The following is a 20566-nucleotide window of genomic DNA, read 5'->3' on the forward strand; positions in this document are numbered from 1 at the left end:
AAAGCCCGCCTTAGTGTCTGTTAAAAGAAAAAAAACTACAGGCAGCCGCACTGCTCCTTCATCATGTGGGTGACGGTGCAGTGGGGACGAGTCACGGTGTCCTTGATGATGGTATGCCCATTCTGATTTCTTTGACCTCCCGCCTTGGGAAATCCAAGCAGAGGAAATTGCTAATTTTTTTTGTATGTTTTCTATTAGTATGTTGTCTTTTTGTTTTTTAGTACCTGGGACTGATATGTGTGATATAACCATTTTATTTATTTTATAAAATCAGAGAAGAACATGAAGATGTTGAGAAGCAGAAAGTTGAGGAGGATAAAGGAGGGGAATCCCTTACTGGGCCCAGCTCAGGTGAGTGGTCTCCTATGTGTGATGTCTTTGTGGTTTATGTAGGGGAAGGTTATATACACTTCTAACCATGAATACTACACTACTGTGCAAATGTTTTAACCAGGTGTGGGAAAAAGGCTTCACGATAGGCACACTTGTTTACAGATTTTGAAAGAACTAGTCAAGGAGGTTCTTTCAATCTTTCAAACATCTTGGAGAACTAAGCACAAATATTCTATGAATCCTTTTGTTTCTGTATGTAATCCGACACAGATTTGATGATTATATCCGGGGTGCCATGTTCTTGTTTCCTCTAAACATTATTTTTATAGGGAATCGGTTACCAGGATTTTGCTACCTAATCTGAGAGCAACAAGATGCATGGGCAGAGACCGTGATTCCAATGATGTCATTTACTGATGTGTCAACTGTCAGAACACCAGTATCGTTAGCACACATACCTCCAAGGGCCAAGGAAACATTTGTGACAGGAGAGGAAATATATCTTCTTATCTGACTGAGGCCTGAGGCTGAGGAAAAAAATGATTTGTGCTATGTCATCTGAGGAGATGACTTATTTCTTCTCCTGTCACATACTTCTTGTCTCTGAGGTAAGTGTGCTTACAACATTTGTCTTCAGACAGTTAAGATGCACATCTCTGCAGCAGTGTTTTTTTTTTGTTTTTTTTTAGACGGCTTTCCTTCCTTAGGCTATGTGCCCACGGGGAAAGTGTCCTGTGGATATTTCCACAGGCATTCCGCAAGAGCTCCCAGAAAAATGCAGCACAACCTTGTCTGTTTCCATGCTGCGGTTTTATTGCGGAATGTCCTGCGGGCATTCTGCAATGAGGATACAGCACCATGGCTTCGGCACTGCATCCTCAATGCAGAACAAGTGCAGGAGTGATCGGGGCATTCATACTTACCTCCATCACGCTGCACTTCACTACTAGCTCCGGCTGTCCCATGACCGGAGCTCGTGCAGGCCCCCACCTCCTCCTGGTCTCTCCTGGCTCCTCCGCGCTCCTCTGCACCGGAGGAAGTGACTCCGATGTCTTCAATCAAGGCATGTAAGTATAGGATCGCGCGGAAAAATCCGCAGGAATAATACACATGCTGCAGATTTTTCCGCAGGGAAGTCCGCATTATTTCCGCGGCGGAAAAAAACGCAGAATGGGCACAGCAGTAACAAAATACCATGAAAATGCCCGGGGATTCGCTGTAGTGTCGATTTTTGAGAAATCCGCGGAATTTCCGCGAAAAAAATTGCGGCAAATTCCGCGAATTTTCCACAGCGTGTTAAACTTCACAATGGTGTGAATTGCGTGATGGGGGGCTATTTTATTACATCCTTGGACACCCATTTAATGACATTGGCTCCAAGTTTTTTCAGCAGCAGGACAATCTTCAAACATAAAACCAATCAGATGCCCCTTCATGGTATTGCATGAGAATAAGTATCGGCCTGTATTTCTCAGCTGTTAAGACTGAAGTGCGGCCCAAAACTTGCACGCACCCTCCATCATGCCTCAGTTTTGCCTGCAGACCCTCATTATTGCACCGCTCTCCAGATCTTTGGTGAACAAGGTGCCTTCTGTTACAGATAAATGCCATTTTGTTGCACCACATCCATGTTTTCATACACAGTTAAGTTGCTTGGGCTTGTTTCCATGCAGAAAGTATCACTCACAACTTTAGGTGCTGCAACCTCACAAAAACTGTTCAGAGACAAAAATAAAAAGCATTTTTCTGTTTTGCTCCAAATTCATGAACTTCGTGCACCATTTTGAAGAATTTGCCACAAAAAATGTCAACGAATACAACAAAACAAAAAGAAAAGTGACACTGATGAATCTCTGATGAGGATGATGATTCAGGTCTATGTATTGATTTAATACTATAGGTGAGCGGACACAATCCGTGGAGAGCCATGTGCACAGCAATATATGGGCCCTATGCAGTCCAATAGCTCCTGATAAGGAACAATCCCACCTGCTTAGGAGGAGGTATTGGTCCCATCACCTCTTGGGCATTTGTGCGGCTGCCCAGATGTACGAATGACATGTTCACTCCTATTTTATGTTTTGACGTGACCCCATCTTCCACAACCTCACCTTTTTGTAGCAGTTTGACTCTTCCTCTCTGTTTGTACGTTTCCCATTTTCTGTATAAATTAATGACTATATTTCAAGCTACATATAAAAATGATGATTTAGTAAGTACTTGGTATGATTCAACCTGCCTATAACACAGCACAACAAATAAACACTTTTTGTCTGCTACTTGGCAAAAACCATGTGCGCTATACTAAATCGAATGCGCTGAATCCAAATCTGAAGTTAGTTTTTTTGTAGCACGTCAGGATATTAAGTTATTCCAATTTTTGTGAAAATTAAAATAAGCAATTAATAAAGATACAGAATCGTTATGTCCCACAGTTTCACAACATGTATTATCATTTTTATTGAAAAAGAAGTATAGGTAAATAAACCAATAAACTTAAAAATCACTTATAGTAGCTTAAGAAATCGCCTTGAACTCAGCAGAGTACTTTTAAAAGTGCTTCAGGCACTTGCTTTTGCGCTTGGGAGTGGTCCTAGTGGCCCGTTGCAAAAACCAGCAGTAATCGCCCATCATGTTGGTGTTAAAGCGACCTGGGTATCTTTTTTCCATAGTAGAAATGTCCTGGTGGAATCTCTCACCATGTTCGTCACTGACATTACCCATATTTGGAGGAAAGAAGTCAAGATGTGAATGTAGGAAATGCATTTTCAATGACATTCGGGCACCATGCATTTCGTATGCTTGAAGCATATTGTCTATTAGTTCAGCATAGTTTTCTGCTCTTTCATTTCCAAGGAAGTTTTGAACTACTAATATAAATGCATCCCATGCAGTTAGTTCAAGTGGGGTGAGTTCTTTCTTGAAGATTTCATCATGGATTAGTTGGTGGATTTCAGGACCAATAAAGATTCCTGCTTTGAGTTTGGCCTCAGTTTTCAATGCACTAAACTTTTCCTTCAGATACTTAAATCCATTCCCTTGACGATCCATTGCTACTACAAAATTTTTCATTAGTCCTAGTTTAATGTGAAGAGGTGGAAGATAAACTTTAAGTGGATCGACAAGTGATTCGTGTTGAACATTGTGCTTACCAATCTTATGTTCATCTCTATTGGGCCACCGTTTAATTTTATAATGGTTGTTGTCATCTCGACTGTTCCATAGGCACAGAAAGCACATATGCTTAGTGTAACCTAACTGCAAACCAAGGACTAGTGCAACAACTTTGAGGTCAGCACAAATGTTCCATTGATGTTCTGAATATTTAATCAATTTCAGAATGATCTGCATAGAAGCATAGGTCTCTTTTCTAAGTAACTCAAAATCTGGACGTGCTGTGCAAATTCTGAGTTCATATTTGGAATCAGCATGTTCAAATTAGTAAAGAACACATGTTTTACCCTCAGTAGCAAAAACATTGTTGTGCTGTGTAATCCTACAAAATCCCTGACTTTTTGTGAGTGTATCTAGAAGATCTGAAGGCAAAGTGCGGTGACACCAAACATTGATTTGATCTAGATTTCTCTCATGTTCATTCACTTAGCTTTATATATTAGACAAAATGCAAAGTGTATGCATATTTATATATATGTGTGTGTGTGTGTGTGTGTATGTCCGCTAAAGCAATCAGTACTGTCGCATTTACAATCACGAAAGTTTGCACTGACACTCCATGTGACTCAGGGAACGTTATAGATTGTTTGGGTGGGAAAATTTAACCCCGCGCTTTAGTTACTCTCTAAAAATCCTGCCTCCATTAAACTGAGTGGAGGTGGGAGCTATAGGTTATTAATAGCAACTGTCAGTGGTTGCTATAGGAACAAAATAAACAGTATAAGAAGCTTTTGTGTGAGGTAATATGATGTCAGTGGAGAAACAGATAGCGAGACAGAAAAAGACAGAGACAGATAGGGAAAGAGAGGGACAGACAGAAAAGACAGAGAGACAATTGCTGTTCCGGGCAACGCTGGGTACTACAGCTAGTTAATAAATAAAAATGACCCCTTCTATTATTGAAGGCATTGTTACATTGCAGCATTTTATCCACAGTGGCCTTGTACGTGCACAGTGTTGTATATGACCCTGTAATACGATGGCTCTAACCAGGAGATTCCAGCTTTGATTCATTATTTGCCTGGCACGTCATGTGTGTTTATCTCTGCCCGTATATGTGATGTCTGCGCCAGCTCCACAGTCTGTTTGCAGTGAAGGAAATGACGCTCGTGCCATTTACAGCCTGGTGTCCATTTGTGGATACAAATTCACTTTTATCATGACTTTGGCATCAGCTGTGCCTCTGTAAATCAGTCTTCTTGCCATGAGTTTTATGTTGTGACCGGTTATGTCTGCATTATCGGATGTGACTGCGCTCGGTACTTGGTACCTGTGTACTGTATAGTGAGCTCGATATGGCCCTGGTTCTGTTCAGTAACAGATGTGCCTTTGTATATTATGGCATGGAGAGATGAGTATATAGCTCTGCATGTTGTTATACATTTTGCTTTGTATACTTGGTTCCAGATAGATTCGGTTGCCATATGTTAACTCCTATCTGCTAATTCCAAAAGTCATTCTTTGTCAGCGCTCTTCATATAAAAGGAAACCTAGCAGAAGCAATGTTCTCATCCACTGCGCACATACCATGCATTCATTGTAGAGCCGTTATCTATTTGTAAGGAAAAAGATGACTGTGTGCATTGGGTGAGGAATTAATTTATGGTACATTTAATATCCCCATGTCCAGTTAATGACCGATGGACTCCACATACTCCTGGGGTTGAAAAAAAATAGCAGTACAGTAATAGCGTGACTTAAAAGGGCACCAAGTTACACATTTTTTAGACCACGTACGCTCATTGCGTTTTTTTTCTCGCATTTTGGTTGCGTTTTAAACTGCACTGTCAATGACAAACTGCATGCTTTTGCTTCCCCAGCAAATTCTATGAGAAGACAGAATTTCCATCCGCACGTTCCTTGTATTTAGGCAGAGTTTTGTTTGACAAATATTTGTCAAAATCTTTGCCTAAAAAAAAAGCAGCATGTTCATTCTTTTTGAATTTTGGTCATGTTTTGTCACCCATTGAAATGAATGAGGTGTGTCAAAATGCAACCAAAATGTTAGCTCTGCATTTGCATTGCGTTTTGGATGCATTTTTGTCAACAACATTTCTCCATCCTCTGTCTCTCTCTGCTTCATACTCACCGATCACCAGCTGTCACACTGCTCCCATGGCCTCTCCTGCTTCTGAAAGTGCCGGCCGCTCATTAGGCTCATTTCATATTCACTGCTTCCCCCACCCACCAACACCTATGATTTGTTGCAGTCAGATGCGCGCCCCCACACTGAGTGACAGCTGTCTGACTGCAACCAATCACAGCCGCCAGTGGGCGGGTTTGTATCGTACAGTAAAATAAATAATTTTAAAAAAAAAGCGTGCGGTCCCCCTCAATTTTGATACCCAGCCGAGATAAAGCTTTAAAGCTGGGGGATGGTATTCTCAGGCTGGGGAGACCCACGTTATTAGGAGCCCCACAAAATATTCCGCTTGTCACACTCTGCAGATACAGTTTATATACCCTGAGAACAAAAGGATCAACCGCCCCCTTGCCCGAGCGGCCCCCGTTACACTAGTGTGTGACTAATGTTAAAGGGGTTTTCCAAAGATTGACAGTTTTCTCCTATCAGTATGATGTGGGACACCTTACTAAATGTTGGAGTTGCGATCCCTCGCATCTGATGTATCATACCCCCAAAGGACAGACATGGGCATAGCAATACTCCTAATAAGTCGAATTGAAATGACAATTGGGAGATTTAGAAAAATGGACACAAGTGCGTTTTTCTTTTCCCCCAAAAAATCCCATCTCTGTTTTTCATAGTATTAGGGGTTAATTTATTGATATGAGCACCTTCACTCCATTCCTTGTCTATGGGACTGCCTGAGAAAGCAGTGCAGGACACAACTATTTCTGTTGGTCCCATAGCCAATGACTGACATACATGTGCACATGCTCAGCCTCTGCTTCTGAGGCACTGGGGATCGCAGCAGTTTGATCCCTAGCATTGTTTTTTCCCTTACGTTATCTATGGAATGGGGATAACTTCAGTTATGGGAAACCTCTAGGAGATAGAGAAATTGTATTTGAACTTTGATTTTTTTTTTTTTTTTTTTTACATAAATTCCGTTAGATTGTTCAGGAGCGGAGAAGCTCAGGTTACTGACGCTGGCATCAGATGAGCGCTCTGGCAGATCGCACCATCAGTGTCAATTTGCACTTGATCATGTACTGATAATAGTTACGTGGATTGTGTGATGGTTCCTTTGAATTGTTTGTGCTTTAGAGAAGAAAAGAGGAGAAACATTGATAAGTTTTCTTTTTGTTTTAGACAAGGATTCTGGCACTGAAAGTTCAGCACCATCCCATGGTGGTGGGGACAGCACCACACAACCAGTGCAAGGCAATCCGCTTCTCCCGCCGTCTACCAGTCCTAGCCACATGTCCTACTGCACCACTACCGAGCACAAGTGGGCACAGGATGCCCTCCGGAACTGTAAGTACGACCGAAACCTACAATGTCTGGCACAGCAGCTTAGCTCTGCATTGTGCACCACTGCTCTTTCACCTAAGGATAGATATCAGTGTGCTGTACCAGAAAACCCAAAATAAGGACTTTTTCCTAATGTAAGAAGAAAATTTTCACATTACCCCAAGTTAGTGAACTGTCTCATCGTGCAACGCCATGAACATCTGTATTAGGCAAACATGGCTGACGAGCAATAATGACAACACTTTTTTACAAACCTTTTCCAGATTACTGATCCATAAATGTGAGTAATTATGTCCTGAGCACAGAAAGCACCTCTGTACTACTAGTTATTTGTGTTTTTACACATTCTGAGTGATTAATATAGATACCATTCTGCTTTCCAGTGAAAGATATATTAGTAAGACTGCAGGTGATTCAAAGAGGCCCAAAAAACCCACTGGCATATCGGCTATTTAACAAAATGTCCTCTCTGCCTCTTCAGAGCGATAGGATTGATTTGTGGATCCACATTATGCACAGTCATATGAGCAGGACCGTATACAATTATGGTCTTCAGCTATCTGATGGCTTTAAAGTGCACCAATCACCAAGATTTTTCTATATAACCTAAAGCCAGTGCTATACTGGCACTATCAGGCTGATTCTATGCATACCTTTAGTTGTCAGCTAGGATGTATACGTTTTGTAACACAAGCGAGTAAAGTTTTGTAAAATGAGCAGCTTTTTGAATGACAGCACCTGATAGCTGGGATGGGTATTCATAGATATCCACTCCCCTGTTATTTATGCTAATTCTATTATAGAATTGATTTACTGTGTGACTTAAAGGACCTGTGCTGATGTCATACCCATGTGACCAGAAGGGGTGGGGCCTCAAGCAACTGAAAAAAATTGCTTCCTGGTATCAGCTATGTTGACTGAGGTCCTGCACTTTCTAGTCACATGGGTATGACATCAGCACAGGTCCTTTTAGTCACAAATTAAAACAATTGTATAATATAATTAGCATAAATAACAGGTGGTGGCAATTACTATAAATACTCATCCCAGCTATCAGCTGATTGGCAGCTGCTGTCCTTCAAACAGCTGCTGATTTTATAAACTTTCTTGTGTTTCGAAACCTAAACATCCGAGCTGACCACTAAAGGTATGTATAGAATCAGCTTGATAGTGCCAGTATAGCAGTGGTTTTAGGTTATATCCGAAAATCCTGGTGATTGGTGCGCTTTAAAGGCCACTTAGCACAGATAATTACCAATCTTCCAGTCTCCTACTTATCGCTGTCACTCATCTGCTTCCATGTCCACCATGCTGAGTGTAATAGATACAGATGTACGATTGAAGTTCATGTGTGCGCTTTGTGTTACTCTGATTATTAATGTCCTCATTAAATTATAACATTTATTCCTTGTAGTGGAACTGCTCCGAGAATTATTAATGCAGCAGGTCAGGCTCCTTCAGAGAGAGGAGGCTGAAAACTTCCAGCGTTTCTGCAGTCGGAGTGTCCAGCAGATGACGGACATCGACAAACAGACGAGACCTTTGGGACACAACCACCAGAGGAAAAGAACAGGAAAGACTTGTACAAATAAACAATCTCCTTTACAGCAAAAGACTGAAAAGCGATACTCTGAGCATAGCAGTGTATCCTCCGACGTGGCAGAAGAAGATGGCGGAGAGCAGTATTTTGATGCTCATGAACCTCAAAGCGATGAACAGTCAAAAAATTACACTAAAGACTCAGATGACGTTCAGTATCGGATATCAGGTTAGTATTTGTTGTTTGTGCCTGGATTTATTCTTCTCTTCTAGCAGGGCTCGGTTTATGCTTTTTTTTTTTTTATATTTTCTTGCAGGGAGATATCTGATTCTCGAGGGCTACGAGAACATGCAAGAAAGTTCCACAGATGACGACTTTGTTTACGCAGAATCCTCTACTAAATGCACATATTCAGAGCAACAAGCAGGTTCCTCATATGCAGCAGACCGGCTGAACCCCCCTGACATCGCGCACCTTGAACCCACGCCACCTTCAGAGATGTTCAACCAGATGCTGCATTATATAGAGAAGATTGAAACTGACTTGCAGCAACTCAAGGTGAGGAAATTAAAAAAGTCAATATAAGTGTATAATAATATGACTAGATTAGTGCAAAGTGGTCCATCATCCACAACGGTAATCTGATGCTCCTAGATCGGAGTCCTGAGAATCGCTTCCTACCTCCTGGCAGCTGCCGCTCTTCTTTCAATGGCCTGGTGGGACGTCATCTTTGCAGTGTGATTCACATGATGTCTCACCAGACCAGCAAATCATATGAAGAGCTTCAGATACCGTCAGGTAGGAGGCTGTTTTCATGTCTCCCATCGAGCGACCACAGATTACCAACCTGACTGATGAACTGGATCCTAGTAAATGATTTTCACCAGTTTTGGTGGTATTGCTACCATATGCCGTTGGCTGGCAGGGTCCAAATGCTGAGCTGCAGCCTCTTATTAACTTTTTTTCCTGCCACTGTTGTATATGGAATAGTAACATTGATAGCCACATTAACTTGAATAAAGCTTTGCTGCAAATCTCTAACAGCAGGTGGCAGGTAGGTTGCCCTTCTGTGCAGGAAAATATCCAAAATGACTAGTGTTGAGCGAGTAGGTAACTATTCGTACTCGCTATGCTGTTAGCGAATACTGTCCGCTACTCACATATTCGTTACGAGTAGGGGGCGCAATGTAAGTCAATGGGAAATACTCTCTAAGTAGCGAGTAACCCGAAAGCCGTACTATTCGCACGAAAAGTACAGCTTTCGTGTTAGTTGCTACTTGGCAAGTATTTCCCATTGGCTTTCATTGCGCCCGCTACTTGTAGCGAATATGCGAGTAGCGGACAGTACTCGCTAACTACTCGCTCAACACTAAAAATAACCTCAGAGATCCTCATGATCCATAATAATACAGCGTAATCTGTCAGGTCCAATATTCACCCATAACCATGAGCAGTTCTGGGTGTATATTGCTAATCCCTGCCTAACCGTCCCTGTATACACTGGTATAGATAAAGAGATCTTTAGAAAAAGTATATCTAAAGCTCTTATATCGTATGCTAATGAGCGAGGGTACTAGTCCCAAGGGCGTTTGTTCCCGTGACTAGTCACCCCCATTAGCATGTTAGTACGCCCCTGTGGATGTGCTATCATGCTAATGAATGTGCACGGTCACAGGATGATCTCACTCACCTCTTCGCTGCTGTCGCGTTCGATGCTGGGTTTCGGCTCAGTGCGCATGACCCCGGAGTTTGGGTCATGTGCATTACTCGAGTTTGAAGCCAGGACACGTACACCCGGCTTCATAGTGCACATGACTGGAAATCCGGGGTTATGTGCACTGAGGCGAAATCCACTGTTGGGTCGTGATGGCAGCGGAGAGGTGAGTGAGATCATCCTCTGACTCTGCATATTCATTAGCATGATAGTACGTCCCTGGGGGTGTGCTAACATGCTAATGGGGGTGACTAGCCAGGGGAACAACACCCAGGGGACTAGTCCCTGCACTCATTAGCATATGATAAAGAGATCTTTAGAAAAAGTGTTTTTAAAGATCTTTTATCTATGCTAGTGTATACAGGGACGGTTAGGCAGGGATTAGCAATATATACCCAGAACTGCTCGTGGCTCTGGGTGCATATTGCACCTGACAGGTTCCCTGTAAGACTGGCCTTATACACACCAGCATTAATGATGGGCATGCTGCCGTACGCTGCCCATATTTCATTAGTGTGCATTCCACTTTATGTATTGGGCTCATTTTGCAGCTGGCATCATGCCATAACTATTGCAGAGTTTGTCAGATGGTCTTTACCATGCACCATCCCAGCTCCTATTACTTTAGCGGGTCTGGCCAAAACTACGTACAGGTGGCAAAAGCTGCAAAATGTTTGCGTAACTTGCTTGCTTAAAATATTGCGACATTTGAGATATGTTTTACTCCAGATTTCTCGTGGAAACCTCTCCACACATCAGGCCCATCATATGTAATGTGGTAGTCTGTGTCTCTGGTGACCACATCATGTTCTATGCTTCAGAGACGAGAAATATAGTAAATTGTCTATGAATGCAAATATTTAACATTTTATGTCTAGGTGATTGATATTTGTTCTGATTTCCTACATTACAGGGACTTGAAAACTGTTATAGTGCACTCCGGAACAAGCTGGCAACCTCGGGCCTCTTGGAAGAAGAACCAGGTATAACAAGACAAGTATTTTACCTTGATGTGGTCTAGCCCCCAAGTGACATGCGCACCTTTTATGATGACGTTTCCCCACTTTGTGCATTGGATTGCATTGCACTTTGTGCATTGTGGCCACCAAATCTTATTTTGCAGAACCGCCTAACAGAAAAAGACAATAAACAAGTAAATATACCAGCCACAGCAAAACTGAGCCCACATGTCGAACCACAAACTATAGACCGAGACCCCCATAGGGCAAAATAAATTTAGACCATACATGGCAAAATTGACACCCACTTCCACAAAATCTATTCGGACCCCTTACTGTAATATTAATTTTGAAAATCCACCACAATAGTAATCTACTTCCCTTATAATTATTTCATACAATAAATGAAGGGAGAAAGTGGATGTGGTCCGCGCTATCAGCAGTACAAGAAGGCTCAGAAGACGTGGCGCGGAAGTCATGCGGATTATTGGCGTCTGTTTCGAAACCTTATCAGGACAATCTGTTTTCTCCCTTCATTTATTGTATGAAACTGTGGCTTTGCAGCAGCCATTCTCCATTGAGTCCTCACAGCCAGCCCAGGTGAGTGCATCTGCACTTCTTTATCATTGTCTCCACACTGTTAAGACCCTATTTTGCTCTTTATACAGTAATTGCTGGATTTCAGACGTTAGTCCCCACAGTTAGTTTAGAAACTAGGCGTCTGATCCCAATGCTATAAACCAGTCCCCAGATTAGACTGAATAGAGTCTGAATATCTAGTAGACTCCTCTGGTAATTAGCGACCTTTCGTCATTTCCGGCTTCATTGATAATTCTTTTCTGCAAGACTATGAAAAGATCAGGAAGTTGTGGTCACTGCGGCACTCAACGAGCTAATGCTGGCCACTGCCATGCCGGGCCGAGAAGAGCCTGATATCATCCTGTGCAGATGCTGACTTATGACGGCACACATTACACTTTCTTTTCAACTGGATTGCGGGCCTGGACTGTACGTGTGTGTAAGGCATTAAAGGGAATCTGTCACCAGGTTTCTACTACATCATCTGAGAGCAACATGCTGAAGGAGCACAGACCCTGATTCCAGCAATGTGTTATTATCAGTTTGATAATTAGTTGATCTAGCAGTTCTCTGAATGTTCAGCTCTGTATAAATCTGTCCCCACCACTGATTGTCAGCATTCTATTTACACTATGCATAGGCAGAAAGGTACCAATCAGTGGTGGGGCCGAGATTATATGGAGCTCATGAATAGGCTTCACTAGTCCTCTAATGATGATCTCCTGGTGATAAAGTAGTGATTGTATTAAAACTACAGAAAACATCCCACTAATTGACACTTCATTGGAATCTTGGGGTCTCTGGCTTACTCTTGTATTAGGTGGCACATTTTGTGATCTTCCCTTTCAGAGGGTAGATGCTGCTGTAATATGCGTGCAGCATTTTGACTCTTGGCTGGATGTCTTCATCTATCGGAAGCAATTATTCCGTACGTTTGTGATCAGTAAATGTTTCTGCACGCTCCGCAGACTCTTCTTACTCTGTTACCACTTTCACACTTACAAAACGTAGTTGATGTTCTTTGAAGTAGGTCAGCAGGAAAAAGCACACCTTACAGATGGTCCCCTACCAATGTGTGACCTGTGTGTGACTTCCCCGCAGCGACACCAGCCCCATACATAAATCCATCAGCCCCGGAACGTCGGATGTAGATTTTGTTCTTGTTTACAGAATAATGTCTTCTCTTCAGTTAAGACTATTATAAATCTGCTCTTGACCACATCTGTCCCGTGGGCGACTTTCCCAGCATAACATATATTTAGTCGGTAAAGAAAAAGCAGTGAGTGACTCATCCTTAAAAATCTGAATTTATCGGATGGTTACCTTCAGCTGCACAAAACCCTGAGCTAATTGTGTATTCAATCTGCATTACTTGGTTAGCGTTATAAAACCTAATGGAGAGAGCAGTCATTCTAGACCAGGGGCGCGCAACCTGCAGCCCCCAACTGTCTGGTCGCAGAGAGGATTGTTCATGGTCTGGTGGCCACTCACATGTATTTACATGTCAGAGAGAAGACTGGCCTGTAGGTGGAGAGCCGGGACTGCTGCGTACAGCCCTGTGTGGACATCTCTAGGATCACCAAGTAATGACAGAATGGGGGCGCTCCTGACCCTCTGTGATGGTCCACTAAGTATATTAGATAGGGAGGCCACTGTGCATATGTGGAGCTGGTGAGGATGGGGGAGGATAAGGAAATCTCTGTCATCTCAATAGGGACCAGTTCCCTTAGATTAAAGCGCTATCACATGTACACATAAATATGCCATCAACGGGGAGTAATACCTCTAAGGCTGGAGATACACTGTGACTATGGCCATTACCCTTTTCACACATCCAATGTTTGCTAGGTGTTGCTGCTACATCGCACCCAATACAATGAATGGGGTCACATTGCAACCCCCAGGAGACTGCAAGGTGCAAACAATCCGAGGGAGTTGGACGTCTTGCTTGTCGCAGTCCCCTTGGGGTTACAATGTGACTTCATTCACTTGTATTGTGCTGTGATGTAGCAGCGACTATAGGAAACTTTGGTTGCGCGACAGGTGTCTTGGCCAAAATCGCCTTGTAGTCTGAGCATACACGTTATCATGGCTCTTGGGATTGGTTCACTATAACTTTATCTCCATTGGGATCTACAGGAGTACATTTTATCACTTTCCACTTGGGATTAAAGGGGTAATCCGGCTTTGCTTCCATGTCTGAGATGGTGTCTTGTCTACAAATATCTGCTGGCTCATTAAAATACGACAGGTGAACTATACCTGCTACTTGCGAGACGTCCGGTATCTGAAGGCATCATGCCACCAACCCCCTCTTGCGTATATTGTGGAAGTGAGCTGTAATGGAATACTCGATGTTTCTCCTTACTCTTACAATGGACATATTGGCTGAATTTAGTTCTCACACTACAGTAAGTGCTTTCACAATGTATGGAGGCCAATTAACCCTGTGTAAATACAGTACGTTGAGTGTACCCACTGAAGACGCATGTATCCCTCGGGTACTTATACTAGAAGATGAGCAGCAAGGCCTGAAAGCAGTGTACAAGTGCCATCATGAGGCTTCCCACTGATGCTTGTTTGGTATTCAGAGGTATCCGTACCTGAAGGAGTTAAGCCTCCATGACAGCACTTGGTTAAGTAAGGGATATTGGTAATCACTGGAGGTTATTTTATTGGATTGTTCAGTGCTGCAACTCTGCACTAATCATTACAAGTGATCAGCAGTTACCTAACCGGCTCCTGTGATTTAGTGTTGGACATCAGGGGCGCATTTCCAGAAGTGAATTTCACATCCATTTTTATTTCAATTGTCTAGTTTTTCGATGTTTCAGCAAGATGAATGAAGATGTAATGTTAGGAAAAGGCCAATCTCGGAATTCTCTAAGGTGGTGCAGTTATTTCACATGAGCATAATCTGGGCATCGATATCTGCTCCACGGTGAGGCTGAGCCGAGCTGCCAGCAGCATACGTCCTTATGAGCAGGTTCGGGTGCCGTCTATGCTTTCTAGCTCCAGTAGGACACTTGGGGTGGTTCTGCACAAATCCTGTGAGGTGGGGTAAAGTTAGACAGTTGTCTACAAAGGCTGAACATTTAGTACATTTGGTGTATTTGCAGACAGTCTGGTCTATATAATGAAAAAAGAAATAGTAAATGCTCAGGTCCCCCACTCTTTTTTTTTTTTTTTTTAATCCAGTTTAAAGTGTTGTCTGGCTATACTAAAAACCATACAAGTGCCATGCACAGAGTGAAAATAACCAATTGATGTATCCTCACTTGCGGTCACTCCTGTGGATCCTGCGGAGGTTGCTCCAGTGCTCTCCACTAGACCAGAAGTCACGTCCTCCCCATTCCTCACCACGAAAGCCTGTGATTGGCTACCGCAGTCAGGTGCCCAGAGCAGCGCATCAATAGAGAAGAAGCCGATGAGCCGCTGGTCTGATCGCTGCAGCCAATCACCGGCTATGGCAGTCCTGTGTCTAAGATCCAGCAGAGATCAGTAAAGCAATATGCACTGGGGTGAGCGGAGCACACATCCGCTTATCTCCACCATCTTCATGGCGTATGTACAGTCCTTAGCTGTGATCAGTCAGCTGTGTTATACAAGTTTCCATATACACTTTGGACTCTCAGATCTTTTAAAAAACTGTTTTAACTATTTACACTTGTTACACAACTTTGATATTAGTATTATCTTCCTGACAGAACATTTTATATATAGATTATAGACACATGGTGATGGACAGCTCTATATAACATTTCTAAGTCGGTGTGTATTGCTAGCTCCAGATACAAACCCTCCTTATGCCCTTATGCTTTGACGAGGGATTGGGGGGGCTAGTTTATTGTTGTGTTATTTATACGTAGCAGATCCAGATTGGCAGATAACCATTGGTTCCACATTTTCCTACAGATCTTTTAATACCCCCCCCCCCATAGTGCTGCATTGCCGTATCTCGCCTTTGCTAGTATGATTAGATAAGAGGTAATCTTTGCCGTTTTTAGCCTTCAAAAAGGTGGTCAAGAACGAAGCCACATCTGCCCATGCTTTGTGTCTGCACTGAATGAAGGGAGCAGACTTGAACAGCAGAATGTATGAATAAATTGACAACTGGGTGTTACTACTCCCGTTGTCGGAGGACGTGTCCCGTTACAGTCTGGCTGCACCACTGATTGGTCAGTGTGAGGGTTCGTAGGAACATTACCCCTACAGGTTAACACCCATTTGTCATGTTACCAATACATCACTTGTTGGAGCAATAGATGGACGACACAGTGCAGATTCTAGAGGTGAACCAGAATTTACTATACCCAGCCAGCATATCGTGAGGCTGAGAGGTCAACCTGCTACTAGGTTTTTCCCTTATATGAGCTGCAGCCAACACCAGTGAACTCTTATACACAGTACATACACAGTACTCTAGAATGCTTTAAGAGCCCAGGCCATTCTGTGGACTGTAAAAAAGACCTTTTTTTTTTTTTTTTTTTTTTTTTTTTTTTTTTATTATATACATATATACATCCTTACATATTGTGCCATCACCCATTCCCTGTAGACTGTGAGCCCTCACGGGCAGGGTCCTCTCTCCTCCTATACCAGTCTGTTATGTACTGTTAATGATTATTGTACGTATACCCTCTTTCACTGTAAAGTGCCATGGAATAAATGGCGCTCTCAAAATAAATAATAATACACATATATATATCTCTATCCATATCCACCTGAGGGGTGGTCTGGCCCAATGGGTGTCACTGGTCTCGATCCAGCGCGTCCTCCATTTTTTGCAATCGCCGTCCCCCTTCCCAGCACTGTGTAGATGGAATGTCCTACGTCATCCATCCAGAGATCGCCATTGTGCTCCTGTGCATGCGCACTCTGATCTCCTCTGCTGAGGGCAGTGGAAAGTACTGTAGTGCACGATGAAAGGAAGAGAGGAGGCGCAGGATGAAGACCAGCGACACCCATCGGACTGGCACGCCACAAAGGGGAGTATAATAAAAAAAAAAATTATGTTCTACAGAGTGGTCTGGGCTCTTATATACAGTATTCTGGAATGGTTTATATAAGGGCTCACCGGTAGTGGCCGCAGGTTGTAGGGAAGACCCTGGTGACAGGTTCCCTTTTAAGTACTGAATATACTTGAGTATAAGCCAACCATAAGTATAAACCGAGACATCTAATGTTACCACAAAAAAATGGGAAGACTTATTGACTGGAGTATAAGTCTGGGGTGGGAAATGCAGCAGCTACTGCTACATTTCAAAAATGAAAATAGATACCAATAAAATGTAATGTGCCCCATCCTTGTGCCCTGTAGCAATGTGCCCATCCTTTAGTAATGTGCTTCTTACCTGATTCTTGAGCACCTCAGGCACATAGATCCCTCGGTGATCTCGGCCGGTGCAGGGACCGCCGCTGTTGTCTTCAGCGTTTTACTTCAGTTGAATGCTTTGCGCTGAAAACAACAGCGGCGGTCCCTGCACCGGCTGCGATCACCGAGGGGTCTAATGTGGCTGCAAGAAGCAGGTAAGAGGACACCGCGGGAACTGAGGACAGGAGAGAATTTTTTGTGAGACCCTCACTCTAGGATAAACAAAGGCGTGTGTTTTCAGCATAAAAAAATGTGCTGAAAAACGTGGCTTATACTAGAGTATATACGGTATATAATAAAAGGTCATGTCTGTGTTGGAAGCCATCATTCTTCCATGTCCAGGGTGGGATAGTCCTGGACTTATGAATGATATCTTTCCAGCGTAGAAACTTCTAATTCTGATCAGAGCAAGGATAATATTCATTTACATTCTGTCTGAAGAGTAGAATAGCTGCTGGCTATGAGTATTTATTTATGTGCTATCTCGCCGAAATCTTCAGTATTGTCCTCAGATGTCCTGGAGTATGGAAAGAAGTGACAAGGTTAATCTTCCTTACATCCCATTGTCTAATATCCAGCAGTATAGGAAAGTGGCTCCATGACTTCATCAAGCAGCTGCTGTTTTTGTCTGTCTTTGTGTAGCACATGTATTAGATTTGCCTTCATACTGGGGGTAATGATGCACGCCTGTAAATAATGCTCTGATTATTCCTTCATCCGCAGATATCACAATGCTCCCTACTGACAAGGGTTGAAGTTGCAGCTGTCTGAGCTCTGGTCCAGGAGAATCCAGCTCACTGGAGGGATCTGCCTGCAGCCACTACAATCCCTCCGTCTCTTCTAGCCCCTGGGCGACCTGTGCAGAGCTTACCGGCCTTCCCCATCTCCTCCAGCACACCTCACTGTAGGCTACACCTGATCTGGCCAGAGAGCAGGTGAAGAAACCCTCATGTCTGTATAAAGCCTCTCCATCGCGCTGACGGCCGCCTTATAACCAGGAAGATTTTTTCCGTTGGATTCATAGTGTGACAGATGAGATGTAACCCGTCTCTTCCCAGTTTGCTCAGCCTGATGAGAATGTTACCTGTTCGTTACAAGCCTCAGAAGCGACATGTTTGTGCCATGAAATTTCACCCAAAAAAATGGGATCTTTTGTATTTGTTTTTTTTTTTTCATCTCGACGAGGAGACAAAAAAAGAAAACTATTGTTGCCATAAATAAATGATGGGCAAACACCAGATGGTGTTCAGATGCTCGAATTCCAGAAACATTAGTGCAGGTTGCCAAAACACTACTGAGCTAGCACCCTGGGGGCAGGCACCAGTAAAGCAAATAATATTTAGGGCCAGTAATAAGGTTGCCTGTGTGCCTGCCTCTGTATTTGCACTGACAGTGCTAAGATCTTTATAGCGGACGTTCTCCGTGTCCCTGTTTGTCTTCCCATCCTGAGCTCGAAGAAAGGACCAGAGCTTCTCTGTCTCCGCAGCTTTGTACCTCTCTCCTGCCAAGTTCCACTGCCACCTTTGAACGAGGCTCTCCGAGCGCTCTTCTGAAGGCTGTCCTAAAACTTCCCGCGTGACCAAAGTGCTGGAGAGCGGGAAGAGAGTGCATTTAGTCCGCAGTGAAGTGCGCTCTGTGCCGACCATCGCCACAAATCAGTATTCTGCGTTGCCAATTACTGACAGATTGTTGCTGCTCTACACAAGATGTCCTGCCGAGATCGCCTGCTCACCACGTCTTCTACCGCACGGACTCTTGTACTCCACGTAGACAATCGCTCATATCTGGTGCTCGCATGAAGATGCAGCATGTTCAGACAGTATATATCTAATATATATGCGAGCCTGCAATCACTACTTCATTTTTTTTGTATTTGGACTCCTTCATCCGCTAGATTAGCACCAGCTGAACAAAGTTTCGATGTGTTATTTTCTAGGCACTGAGATCTCCACCAGCTCCTTAGTCCCTGAATCCAATCCTAGTGGAGGTCATGGAAGTGGCCGAGCATCATGTCTGTAGTCGGCTTATCCAACTGGGTCTCTTTCCCCCCCTCCCCTCGCCCCCCCATACTGATATTGCTGGATTAGGAGGTCAGGAAGCAGTCTAGGGACGCGCCTTTGCACTTTTAGGACAGGTTATTCACAGCTATATTCAGCTGTGTTTCCCATTAAAGGGAGTTTTCTGCATCCTTTCTGTATGTATATGTATTTAAAGAAAATCTTCCAGATATATTCCTATTGTACATGAAAAAAAAAAAAGTACTCTTAACATTGGCTTAAGACAAGATGTGGGAGTATTATTTTTGCGTAAGGCCATATTAACATTCATACTCTGTGTTTTTAATTATTGTGGATGGGTGTCTAAACTATATAATTATCCAAATGTATGTTTGTGGCATAGTTATTTTATGTATTATAGCTGACAAAGTTGTATGATTCTGGAATGCAATGTCTCCTGGAGATAAATGCATAAAATGCGGGGTGGGGGCCTGGGAAGTTCAGTAATATTCTGATATTAAACGAGCTTTATGGAAAGAGGAGTATAATATTTTCTGGCTATTTTTCTATAACAGCAAAGTCTGAAAACCAGCAATGGAATGATTCTTCAGACGAGTAAAAGTGTTTTCCAGAGGAATCGTCCATCTCAGTGTGAAGTATTGATCATGTATGTACAGGGTATTTTCCAACCAGCAATAAAAGAACTTCTCTGTTATACGCCATATTTTCATTACAGCAGAAAAACCGCTATCGCCTAAATGTGGGCATTCATATATATTCTACAATAGCAGGATTGAAGAAGAAATTGTGTGAATCTCAAGTTTCCGGTGCAGATCCATTATTTTACTTGTGGCACACTGACATTCGTTTATATTTACACTAAACCAGAGCTGTAATCACAATCAATTCAGCAGCTTTAGAGAGCTATAATCTTTTAAATTGCATGTCACATTGTCACCCTAGTTTTGCGCTCTTAACACCAACCCGCCGGCCCCCTTCTCATCCACCCCCCCAACCCCCGCCGACCACCTTCTCCCCCCCCCCCCCCCCCGCCGACCCCCTTCTCTCCCATCCCCTCCCCCCCCCCCGCCGGCCCCCTTCTTCCCCCCGCCGGCCCCCTTCTCTCCCTCCCCCCCCCCCGCCGGCCCCCTTCTCTTCCCCGCCCCCTTCTCCTCCCCGCCCCTTCTCCTCAAAGTAAGGTGGCTACATGTCTGTTTTTGGTCCAATATGGTCAGAGCGCGCCCCAGCCACAAAACATCCGTGTGCTGTCCATCTGTCAATCTGCATTTGGAGTTATGGGAGGTGTCACCTGTACACCAAGCAATGTACATTAACCCCATCACACATTAACTGAGGTCAGGAGCGAAGCCCAGTCTACCCATGGCGAATGCCTCTTACACCAGGCACCATCGCTCACAACAATCACTGCTGTTTAACCTTTTAAAGGGAATCTGTCACCA

At 43.4% G+C, this 20566-nt stretch overlaps 1 protein-coding gene across 3 annotated transcripts in view; it reads left to right on the plus strand.

Moving 5' to 3' along the window:
- ARHGEF12 (Rho guanine nucleotide exchange factor 12) overlaps positions 1-20021 on the plus strand; it is a 258987-nt gene extending 238966 nt beyond the window's left edge. For 2 of the 3 annotated variants that reach the window (XM_075328414.1, XM_075328413.1), the window contains 6 exons: positions 275-351; positions 6782-6946; positions 8358-8711; positions 8800-9041; positions 11111-11180; positions 17833-20020. In XM_075328414.1, the coding sequence (XP_075184529.1) occupies positions 275-351; positions 6782-6946; positions 8358-8711; positions 8800-9041; positions 11111-11180; positions 17833-17864 (940 nt within the window). In that variant the 3' untranslated portion in view covers positions 17865-20020. Of the gene's footprint in view, positions 1-274; positions 352-6781; positions 6947-8357; positions 8712-8799; positions 9042-11110; positions 11181-17832 lie in introns of all 3 variants that reach the window. The other variant, XM_075328415.1, reaches the window with a different exon arrangement.
- Positions 20022-20566: the final 545 nt, after the last annotated feature.

This window comes from Anomaloglossus baeobatrachus, chromosome 11 (genome assembly GCF_048569485.1).
Source record: "Anomaloglossus baeobatrachus isolate aAnoBae1 chromosome 11, aAnoBae1.hap1, whole genome shotgun sequence".
Lineage (NCBI taxonomy): Eukaryota > Metazoa > Chordata > Amphibia > Anura > Aromobatidae > Anomaloglossus > Anomaloglossus baeobatrachus.